At 31.0% G+C, this 12,431-nt stretch overlaps 1 protein-coding gene across 1 annotated transcript; it reads right to left on the reverse strand.

The window, feature by feature from the left end:
- Positions 1–2,336: 2,336 nt before the first annotated feature.
- On the reverse strand, positions 2,337–3,244 carry LOC127794164 (uncharacterized protein At4g14100-like). The gene is made up of 2 exons (XM_052325094.1): positions 2,726–3,244; positions 2,337–2,625 (listed from the first exon to the last, which is right to left on the reverse strand). Exons 1-2 carry the CDS (start codon positions 3,183–3,185, stop codon positions 2,459–2,461), a joined length of 627 nt encoding a protein of 208 aa, XP_052181054.1. The 5' UTR covers positions 3,186–3,244; the 3' UTR covers positions 2,337–2,458.
- Positions 3,245–12,431: the final 9,187 nt, after the last annotated feature.

Consider the following 12,431-nt stretch of genomic DNA (forward strand, 5'->3'; position numbering starts at 1 on the left):
TCTGGTTGACGTGGCGATGCTTGTCTGCTGTGTATCTTTTGACCGCTGTTAGGTATTCGTCTTGGCGTAATTATGGGACCGAGGGCGTTCTCCTCATCAGAAGCTGAAGTGCGCAAGAGAGAAAGAAAGGGAAGTAAGAGAGAGGAGGGGAAAGTGAAAATGGGTTTAATGGTGGGATTATGGGAAATTGGGAATTGAGAAGTGTGAAAGCAACGGTACAAAATTTGGGTAGAACTTCTATGAGAGAGAGAGAGAGGGGGGGGGGGAAGGGGAAGGAAAGGGAAGGGAAGTGAACTGTAGTAAGATTTTTTTATAAATTTAGCGTTTTATATTTAATTAATAAATATAAATAAATTATAACTTTTTTAAAATAAGGGCCTATCAAAAATTGGGGCCCTAGGCAGCTGCCTATTTTGCCTTATACTTGGGCCGGCTCTGCTAGGATCCTCTCAAAAAGGATGAGGTCATTTTGAAAAGAATTGCAAACATCCAACAAAATATCAGAAAGCTCGCGAGGGATTTTCACTTGCGAAGACTCTTCGATGCTTAAATTAGTTACAGGAAATAAGAAAGTGTTACGGAAAGAAATGTAGGCTAAAATTTCAAAAGAACTTAAAATATTCAAAGTAATAGAGTTTATCAATGATCTGACCTCTTCTTGAGTATTGTAATTTGACTTTTATAAGGCTCACATATCAAAAATTATAGCGAGGACATGTGTCACTGGATTCGGAGGACACGTGTGGATACCGAATCCTTCATTTGGGAAAGGAAGACATTTTTTTGGAAAAAAATTCTTTCCAAAAAGATTCTTTTAGAAAGAACTCATTTCCTTCGAGAAGGGTCTTTTGAAAGCATCTTTTTTATCATTACTATACCCTTCTCTCTTAATATCAGTATTATTTTCTTTTTTCGATTTTGAGGATACAACATGGTTGAACTAGTTCAACAAGTCTATGCGTGAAATATTCAGTATCATCATATAAAGTCTAGATTAGTTAAGGAATAAATTAGTTGATTATCTAAGAATTAATCAATCGATACATTCTCTCCATAAACAAGCATCATTTCCAGATGTCGCAGCCCATAACCATTCCAAGCCTCCGATGTCACTCTTGGCAATACATATTTACAGACCCACAAGCAGCTATGTCAATAATCTCAAAGTTGAGACTAACATCTCGTTTGTGTAACTTAAAAGAGACATTACTATATTACATAATTTAACGGATGAAATACTTACTAATATGATGTTTGTTAATTAAGATATAGATTGAAAAAATAAAACATAAAAAGCATTTTAAACAAAAATACTTTTCAATTATATTTGTTAAATTTATTTGACGACATTTGAAAAAAAATCATGTAATTTTTTATTTTTGACTTTCTAAATAAATTTATCTTTTTTCCTCCAAATAAATTTATCTTGAATCTTACAGATAAGAAAAAATGACGCATATGTCTTTTAGTACATTCCAAAAAATTTAACAAACAGTTTGATAAAAATCTTGAAATATTTTCTAGGCTTATATTGATCATTCCATATATTAGTTCAGAAAGTATTCCAATTTTATCTTGATATAATCTTATCTTAGATGCTATTTGGCTTATGATTTTTGTTTCAAGCTTATAAGCTTTTATACTTATAAGGTGTGTAAAACTTAAAAGTTTATTAGTGTTTAAATTGATAATGTGTTTGGATAAATGTGTTTTAAATTGTCATTTATATAGTTATGCATTTGGTTTGAAAAAACTGATAAGTTATCAAAATTTTAACAAAAAGACTGAAATTGATATGTTACTAAATAATATAAATAAAATTCATAAAAATAAATTATAAATTAATATCAAACTGATAAAATTATTACAATTACATGTTGATAAATTATATATAATTATTAAAAATATATTAATATAATATATATATTATATATATATATATATAGGGATGGAGGCAACGGACGATGAAGGCATGGGCAACAAATGACAACGACAACGACAAACAATGGAAAAGGCAACGGCTGATGGGGATGGGGATGGGGATGGGAATGGGAATGGGAATGGGGTTAGAAGCGATGATCACCATGAAAGTAGAAAGATGAAAGAGATTGGTAAATGTTAGAAATATGATGATTGTCTAATGTTAAATTTGTCATTTGTTTAGTCAATAAAATAAAATATCAATACCTTATTTAGAAAAGTTGGAAGGTAGGTAGTTTATTGAAAATGATAAAAAAATAACTTATAAGATTGGTAGTGATTAAATTCTTAAAATTTTAATAAATGCCTAACTAAATAAGTTTGATAACTTATAAATTGAAGGAAGAGCAAAGGGATGAAAACAGAGCTCCAAACACCATCTACTCATTTTAACAAATGATAAAACCAGTATCATTACGCTGATCCATCAGTCCCATCTTAAATAGCAGTCTCCGTTCACCTAATTATGCCTAATAATTTAATAAATGCTTCCCTCTCCCAAGAAGGAAATCTTCGCCGTAGAATCTAAGCCTTTCACCTGCTTCACCTGAGCTTCGTTTTCACTGAAACAGTACGCCGGCGCCTGAATCAATGGATCTCGCAGCACTGCCCCGACCTCAAACGTCATCACATGAGTAGAAATTCCTGTCAAAAAAAAAAAAAAAAAACCCATTAATCGACAGCATCAGAATTAGGGGACAAAATCCAACAACCAAATCGATGGCTTATGGCTTTGAACTGTTACCGTCGTAGAAATCCCACCGCACAGGGCGGCGAGTGAGCACATCCTCGTAGTACCACATGAAATCCACCTTATCCCAGACGTTGCAGAGAAACCCGTCGGTGACCGCCGTTCCCAGGTACTCGGCGCCGTCGAGGAAGTCCGGCCGGAGGATTCCGACCCCGAAGTCGACGGCACTGCAGCCGGCGCCCTCGCCCAGCGTGTAGTAGAACGTCGTACCGTTGTTCCACTCGACGTCATAGAGCAGCGGGCCGAGCTGCTTCTGGATTATGTTCACGTTCAGGCCTCTCGGCCAGTCGTACCAGAGGTTGCTGATCTGAAGATGCCCCGTCGACAGGTTCATGTAAAGCAGGGCGTGGAAGCGGTCCGGCCACGGCAACGGCGACGGTGGAATCTCCGCCGCTTGAGCCAGGAGTCGCAGGGCGAGAATGGAGGCGCACAGTGCCCAGAAGTTCTTGGCCATCTGTGTCTTTCTCCACCAGTGGCTCAAAAGTGTTGATAAACTGATAAAATTGTGTTGGTGAGTGGATATTGCAAGCCGTTGGTGATAAGAGGTTAGTTAAGTAGTATTATTTACCAATTAATCTGTTTAAAATTTGTTTAGCCACCAACTTATATATATACATAAGTGGTTTGTGAATTATTATTATTAGCTACCAATTTTAGAAAAAAAAGACACGTGTCATAAACGTAGCATTGATGGACTGAAAATTCTTGAGAGTCAAGCAAGTTGACAGACATGTTTATAGAATGGGGACTAAAAAACTAAAATGCCCTCGCCCATATTGCATTGTACTTTTTTCAATACAATGTAAGGAGAGTATTTTAGTCTTTTAACCCTTATTTTATAAGTGTATTTGTCAACCTGTCTGATTCTGTAGAAGAACTCTTGAGGAGTCTAAGAATGTTGTTGGATTCTGTATTCTGGCTCGATAGCCATAATTGTTATTTGAGAACTTGTTTGTTGGTGATATGAGCAACTTATGTGTCTTTACACTATTTAGGTAGTGTACAACAAGTGATAAATTTATTTTGAAAATTTAAAATAAAAAATTATGTAATTTTTTTAAAAAAATTAATAAATATAATTAAAAATACTTTTAATTAAAATATTTTTTATATATCACATTTTTTAATCTATATTTTAGTTAACAAACATTACTTTAGCACTTATACCAAAAAAGAATTAAAAGGAAAAGAAAGAGTCAATTCTTCGCATGTGCCCCTCATGTGTGCTCTTGCTCTAAGTGTATGCAAGACACACTATTTACAGGCCTAAATAACTAACATAAAAAATTCTATTCGCAATTATACTTTTTACTCTTTGTAATTATTTCTAAAAATACCTAAAATAGCCTCAAATAAAAATCTAGTTTTACCCTCCATACTCTTTAATGCTCAACCACCCACCATTACACAACTACCTATCATCACGTTTTTTTTCTCACAAGCCAAACTTTGTAATTTATTTCGTGTTATTTCACGACCACCATTGCAAAGCCATTTTCTCCTCACCATAGTAGAAAGGTCACTCATTCCCTGTTGTTTCATGTCCACCATTACTCATTATTTCTCCTCAGTATATCAACTAGTCGGAGTTCAGGCATGGATGACTACACTCAAATGTTGACGACATGGGCAGAGTTTGACGAGAAATAACACAACTACTTAGAAAAACAACACTACAAATCATTTGATGGACAAGTAAGTACACGAGCTGTAATATTATTTATCGTTGTCATAGAAGACTTGCAAGTCGGGGAAGTCCAATTTTCCCAAATCCTAGGGTTCATGAAACTTCCCCAAGCTGCATGGTATTTTTTTAATTTTTATTTTATTAGCTTGTTGTTCTTATATATTAGGATGATAATGAAACCACTTTTGCAATTGACCAATCATTTGATATTATTCAACCATTTACTATTAATGAGGTATGAGAGATTCTTAATAATGTTTTTGAAATTTTTATTTTAATAGGAGGAAAAATATATCTAAGTATTTTCTTTTATTAGCTTTTAGATAGTAAAGAAGAACTGATTAGATGGGCTAAGAAAGTTGAGAAAGAAAATAGAATTGTTATTGTAATAAAGAGTTCAAAATCTGGGGGTCCTGAAAAAAAACCTAGAGTTCGTCTTACTTGTGAACGGAGTGGGAAGTATAGACTATAAAAAAAGAGAGAAGAAGCAATAGGAGAATTAAAACGTAAGTCCACAGGTTCAAAAAAGTGTGATTGTCCATTTGAATTACTTGGTATGAAATTTTTAAATGAGCAGTCGAAGTTGAAAATTGTATGTGGACTGCACAATCATGCACTAATAGTTTAACTTGAGGGTTATTCATATGCAGGGCAACTTACAAAAAAATAGAAAGAAATTTTGAAAACAATGTCTAAGAATAAGGTGAAACCTAGAAATATTTTGATGACCCTAAAGGCAGAGGATGATGATAACGTGACTACCATCAAAACTATATATAATGCACGCCAAAAATACAAACTTATAGAGAAAGGTGGTTGATCACAAATACAACAGTTAATGAAGAAATTGGGAGAATGTAATTATGTGGAGTGGTATAGAAGTGATGGATCAATAGATTGCATTACAAACTTATTTTGGGCTCATCCGATATTTATAGAGTTATTAAAAGTATTCCCACATGTGTTAATAATGGACTGTACATACAAAACTAACAAGTACATGTATCTACTCTTTGAGATCGTTGGTGTGACATCGATTGAGCTAACTTTTCCTGTTGCATTTGTATTTATGGATCATGAATATGAGCATAACTCTACACATGGGCAATGGAGAGATTAAAGAGTTTGATGGGACCTAATATATTTCTAGGAGTAGTTGTTACTGACAGAGAATTAGTATTGATGAATGCAATATACAAGGTATTTCAAACATGACCACCTTATTATGTAGGTGGCATATATCAAAAAATGCGCTCGCTAAGTGTAAGAAATTTTTTGATAAAAATGAGACATGGGAGAAGTTTATGTTAGGTTATAACCTTCTTGTTTTTGCCTCAACTGAGATTGAGTATGAATGTTGACTTTATGACTTAACAGTTGAGTACCATGTATATGATGACACACTTGATTATGTGAGAAAGACATGGTTAAATGATTATAAGGAAAAATTTATTGCAACAAGAATAAATAGAATAATGCATTTTGGCAATGTTACTACTAACAGGTATTTTTTATGAAACTCAAATGTTATCCTTACTTATATATTTTTATTGTAATATTTTCAATGAATCTAATACATCAATATGTTTTTGTTCAAGGACTGAGAGTGTACATGCGAAGCTGAAGAGACATCATGGATCATTTCAAGGTGACTTTGAGTCATCATGGACAATTATCAACTCTCTTATTGAGTTACAACATACAGAGATCAAGGGATATTTTGAGAAGAGCTTAATGTTGGTACAACATAATTTCAAGCCATAAATTTTTAAAGAATTGCAAGGTATTATATCAAGAAATGCAATGAATATGGTGTTAAAGCAAACACAACTAGTTCAGAAAATTAGGGTGGATAAGGTTGCATGTGGATGTGTGATTAGAAGCACATATGATTTGCCTTGTGCACATGAAATTGTAAAGTTGATGATATAGGGACGAGCAATTCTTTTGTCATTTGTGCACTCTCATTGGACAAAGTTAAATTTGGTGTAGATTGCTTCTGATGATGTGTCATCCCTACTCATCATAGATCCGAAGATGGAAAGCATATATAATAGGTTTCAATCAAAACCAGAAGTAGGTAAAATAGTATTAAAACACAAGTTGAGAGAATTAGTAGATCCAACTATGATTTCATTGATGCCGCCAAGTGTGAAAGTTCGGACAAAAGGTAAGCCATCATCAAAGAATAAAGTTCAAGTTGATACATCCACCAGACGTGATCCATCGTACTTTGAGATAGTACAGTCTGGTCATGACTTATGTTGCACGAAAACACCTCATAGGTGACGTTTCCCCATTTTTGAAACGTTTCGAAAACGTTTCTTATTCCTGTTTTGGACCCTATTTATACCTATTTTTTTAGAAAAACATCCGTTTCCACGTTTCTGTTTCCTATCGAAAATGTTTCTCGTTTCCGTTTCCGTGTAACATAGGTCATGACAGTACATCCCTAACAACATGAAGCTCAATTAAAATACTGAATAAAAGTAAACTTTTCTTTTGTCGTGTCAACGTCAAACACAAATTGCTAGGTTATGATGCTTTTTTCCCATCAAAGATACAACATTTCATACACAATGTTGTTAATGTGGAGTCAAATGGACATTGCGGGTTCTATGTCATTACTGTGTTACTTGGTATGAGCGAACACAATTGGGGGAAAATTCGTTTGAATTTGATTAGACAGTTGCATGCTTTTCATGCTGAGTATACAAAGTTATATGGATCTGCTATGCGTGTGAATGAGTTAAATCACACTCTCTTGCTTTGACTACGTTGCACCTTGTCATTACAAGAATTTCGGGATTTAGCGACGAGTCCAAAAATCCGTTGCTAAAAACATTTAGCGACGGAAAAGGTTCGTTGCTAAAATTTTCGTCGCTAATTTTTTTTTTTGTGACGGATCCATTGCCAATTTAGCGATATCTTAGCGACAGAAATATTTTCGTCACTAAGCGTAATTTTTAAAATTTTTGCGACGGAATATTCCATCGCAATTTTAAAAAAAGAAATATTTAAAAAATAAGAATTTTTTATTGGTAACGGAATATTCTGTAGGAAAATATTTTTACTATTTTTTATTAAATTGCAACGGAATTTTTCGTCGCTATTATTTTAATTTTTTTTATTAAATTAATTTTAGCGATGGAATTATTCCGTTGCTACTCTTTTAAGTTTTTTTATTAAATTAATTCTAGCAATGGAATTTTTTGTGGCTATTATTTAAAATTTTTTTATTAATTAATTCTAGCAATAAAATTTTTCGTCACTATTATTTTAATTTTTTTAATTAAATTAATTCTAGCGACTGAATTTTCATCACTAAAATAAATTAAAAAAATATAAAAAATTTAAAAATATTGCGACGGAATAATTCCGTTGCAAACCATTAATTTTTTTTTAAAAAAAATTTTAGCAACGAAACTAATTTCCATTGCTAAAATATTATATTTTTTATTTTTAATTATAATTAATTATTTAATTTTAAATTTAAATAATATAAAAAATATTAAAAAAAATATATATAAATTCTAAAATTTATATTTATAATATAAAAATTAATATTCAAACAAGATACTAATAATTGTCTGTTACATATTAATCGTTGCATAAAAATAAATTCAAAAACTAATCATCTAAATCATCACTAGCATTAGGTGAGTCAGGTTGATGAGTTGATTGTGGCTCAGAAGAAGAAGAAGGAAATATGCCACGAGTAGATGTAGTAAGTTGTTCAATAAAAAATCGCATCTCAAACATCTGTCGCCGAACGTCGTTTAGCTCTTGTGCTTGTGAATTTATCTGCTCCGATTGCAAATTTAATTTCTCTGTCATTTCTTGTATAATCGGGCTTTCATTAAGACCAGATGAGACAGTGGATGAGCTGCCAACGTTAGAAAATTTTGATTGGGATAAGAATCCTGTGCCATAAATCCTCTTCTTCTTGTTTTTTTCCCCGGCAATCTGGATGAATATCTGATCACAATCTGGCTGCTGAGGCTTCTCAGACCTCTCATTCGGTTGAGTCGCCTGCTCTAGTAATTGTTCGTAGGTTTCTTACAACAGTTTAATGAAGAAAATAGAATAAATCAATTATGAATATTAAATTTTACGTTAATTATAAAAATAATTTTATTTACAATTAAAAAAACTTACAGCGACGCTCGAAAAACGTCTGTCGACATACACCATATGTCCTTCCTCAGTTTTTTTAGAATAAGTTCGTTCAAACAGTTCAATCAATGTAGGATCTTTCCCAAACTCCTATGTCTAAAAAAAAAAATGATATAAAATTAACAATTTTAATAATAATATTTTTTTAAATATTAATAAATTAAATAAATTAAATTTCTCACCATTCGTCTTTTATGCTCTGTTGAACATATAGAACCCCCAGTATGGCGGGAAAGACCAGCGCTAGGGCCACCTGTCTCACTCAAATGGTTCAACGATACTTGTGTAGAGCGTTTCTTGAAAGCTTTATCTTGTTCCCATTTTTGCATCCAACTATCTCAAATATCATCTGGCACAAAGATCGATTTTCCATTGACATGCCACTTACGAATGTTGTCGATGTATTGCTTAGCTGCTTTTTGTGCCCATTCTCTTCTCACTAATGCATTAATTGCAGGATCTCACTGAAAAATTTTCTGTAAAAAAAAAAAAGATTAAATAGTTTAAACATTTCTACATTAATAATTAAAATATATATTATTAATTTGAATATAATATCGTAAATTCATCCAAATACAAGCCTTTTGTCTCCGAATGTACTTCTTTCCAAACATGACCTTCCTTATGAAAACGTTTCTTGAAGATCGTCGATATAATATGGGAGATGTTCATTGTACGACAAAAAATGCTCCTGTATACAAATAATTAAAAATTAGTATAAAAACTAACACGTCATAATGAAAAAAAAATTAAAGTTACCCATCGCCATCTTGCTTTATAACATGCAGTGATTCGGATGTAAAATGACTGACAGTCGAGAAAGATGATGGATCTACTGGTGACTCTGCAGGAAGGGTCGGTGCAGAAGCAACTGTAGGGGCAGCAACAGGAGATGCTGATGGGAGGGACGTAAAATGATTGGCATTGGGTTCTATTGCCTTCACTATACCCAATTCGTCCAAGAAAGTAAGTATCTCAAGTTCAGACAGTACAGGAGGTGCTATTTTTTTTTACCAAAGTATTCTTATGGAATCCATACTTATTCTGTCGATACGAATGATCTCAATGCAAGAATTTCTGATGGTTGTCAAACCATGAAATCTTTCGACTCTTCGACAGGTAAAATGCGTCCGAGTGAATTGTGCAATAAGGACATGCCAACTTTCCTGCCGTGCTGTACCCCGAGATCATTGAATATGCAGGAAAATCACTTATAGGCCAAAAATGACGTCGTTTTATAATCATAAAAACGTCATTGTCTTAAACACTAATCGATTCAGTTATTTTTAACTAAAAAATATAATCGAAAACAAAAAACTAATTTTTCTTAAAAACATTAATTGAGTAGAAGCGAATTTAAAAAAAATAAAATAAATCGATAATTTGATTCAATTAATTCAATTATATCGAATTTTAATTAGTTTGATTCAATAAAGTAGTAAACAACAAAAATAAAATTAAAAATTAAAAAAATCATAAATTTTAAAAACTAACGATATATTGTCATACAAATAAAGAGGTCAAACGATGATCAACAAAACAATGAAGAGATGATATTTAATAACATGAGGTAATTTGTTGCGACACCAACTAATGGTGCGAGGAAAGAGATAATGGCGATGACGACAAATGATCGATAGTTGGTTGTTGACAAATAATAGTTAATGATTAACAAATACTGGCGAAGAAGAAAGAGAGATCTGGATTAGAATTTTTAAATTTATATAAAAATATATTTATTTTTTCTTATTCAACATTAACGTTTTATACATAACACTTAAACTTTAAAAATAAAAATTAACCCCCTATAATTTTTTTATAGTATAACTATTAAGGGGAAAACCATTCCATATTTTAGTTCGAAAATATTTTAGACTTATCTTGATACTCCCTTATCTTGTTTATTTTAACAAACGCTACCTAAATATATTAAATAAATATTTTATTATATATATATATATATTTTATTTTTTAACAAGAGTAACACATGTCACTTCTCTAGTTGTTTATTGTGAATTACTTAATTATACATTTAATTGTTTTATTTCTATATAATTATCCTATTTATAGAAAGAAAGAGATTAACAAGATAGCTCCTAAACTCCTTTCTATATAATGTAATCCCTTGATATTGTTTTATTTTTATTTTTATGCACACGAAATATATTAATTGATGTATTTAAAATTTAGTAATATTATGATTTTTAAATTTAATATATTTATTTAAATTTTATAAATTTAATTTTTTATATTCATCTCATGTTTAAATGCATATTTATTTTTTATAAAATTTAATATTTATAAATTAATTGAATAAAAAAATTTATTTATTTATTTTTTGTTATTTAAACTAATATTAAATTTTAATTTTTTATTTTTAAAGTTCGCTACGGAAACAACTTTCCGTCGCTATATTTTAATAACAAAAAATTTAAAACTAAAATTTAATTTTTTAGTGACGAAAATAGCGACGGAATATTAAATCCGTCACTATATATTAACTTTCTGTCGCTATATATTAATATTTCATGTGGCTAAAATAGCAACAGAACTACTTTTGCATTGCTAAAATAGCGACAAAATATTAAATCTGTCACAAAATTTAATTTTTCATTTTTTATTTTTTATTTAAACTAATATTAAAATTATTTTTTTATTTTAAAATTTAGTGACGGAATTTATTTTTCGTCGCCAATATTTGCGACAGAATAGAAATTTCGTCGCTAAAATTAGCGACAGAAAATAAATTCCATCTCTATATAAAAATTTAAATTTTATTTTTTTATTATTAAAATTTAGTGACGTAAAATTATTTCCGTTGCTAAAATTAGCGACGGATTATTACTCTGTCACAATTTTTTTTTTTTAAATTTTTTGTTTCATTTTTTTTAGAGACGGAATTATTTTCCGTTGTTAAAAATTTTTTTTAGGGACGAAATTTTTTTTCGTCGTTAAATTCAGTTGCTAATCCTAAAAAGAAAAAATTTTCCAAAATCCATCGCAATTCCGTCACAAAAATTTTCGTCGCTAAATGTTGAATTTCTTGTAATGCGTCAGCATTAGATGACTTTACATGACATAGGCTATTTGATTGCTTCAAAATACAATGGTGGATTGGTTCATTTGTCTTGGATGCAGTGTCTTATATACTTTCAATTGAGATCGGTCCCCCTTCCAACGCTACAACCTAGGATTATTACTATTGATTTTGTTGATGATTGTCATTTTATACAAGTATTATTATTTTAGGATTTATTTGTGTATTTTAATAGTTATGTAGTAATAAGTTTACTATTAACAGTTTTGTGTTATTATTTTATCAGGTGTTTCTTAAACAAAGCTCACCAATTCTTCACGTTGTACGCAACTGGCATAGATATCGAGTTGATACTACACGTGAATGGAAAACACCATATATACCTCGAATTCAGGTTTTTTTTTTGGTCTCTTATTGACAAAAATGTTATTACACAAGATGTTTTTGATTTAACTAACCAATGATCAAAGTTTATAAATTTGTGTTTTTTTGGTTTATTTTGCCAAATTAAATATTGAATTCTTGAGTAATAATTTAGATTCATGGTTTATCCAAGAGTGAAATGAATTAGTGTTTCTTTAGTTTCTCTTGAATTATTATATATCTATATATATAGTATACTATTTCTATAATCTAACCCAATCATATATATATATATATATATACATGAAGAAGAAGCAGGCTTGCAATGAGGATATACATTAAATATAAATACACCAAATATATTAATGTCTTATATTATAATAAAAATTTACTGTGTATTATTCCTTTTTCTTGTGTCTCGCATTGGAATTGGTGCC

This window comes from Diospyros lotus, chromosome 2 (genome assembly GCF_014633365.1).
Source record: "Diospyros lotus cultivar Yz01 chromosome 2, ASM1463336v1, whole genome shotgun sequence".
NCBI lineage: Eukaryota > Viridiplantae > Streptophyta > Magnoliopsida > Ericales > Ebenaceae > Diospyros > Diospyros lotus.

Excerpts from the sequence above, each read along its gene's own strand:
- LOC127794164 (XM_052325094.1), bottom strand. The coding sequence starts at position 3,185 with ATGGCCAAGAACTTCTGGGCACTGTGCGCCTCCATTCTCGCCCTGCGA. Across the intron at positions 2,626-2,725 it reads GCGGTGGGATTTCTACGACG|GAATTTCTACTCATGTGATG; the intron begins GTAACAGTTCAA and ends TTTTTTTGACAG.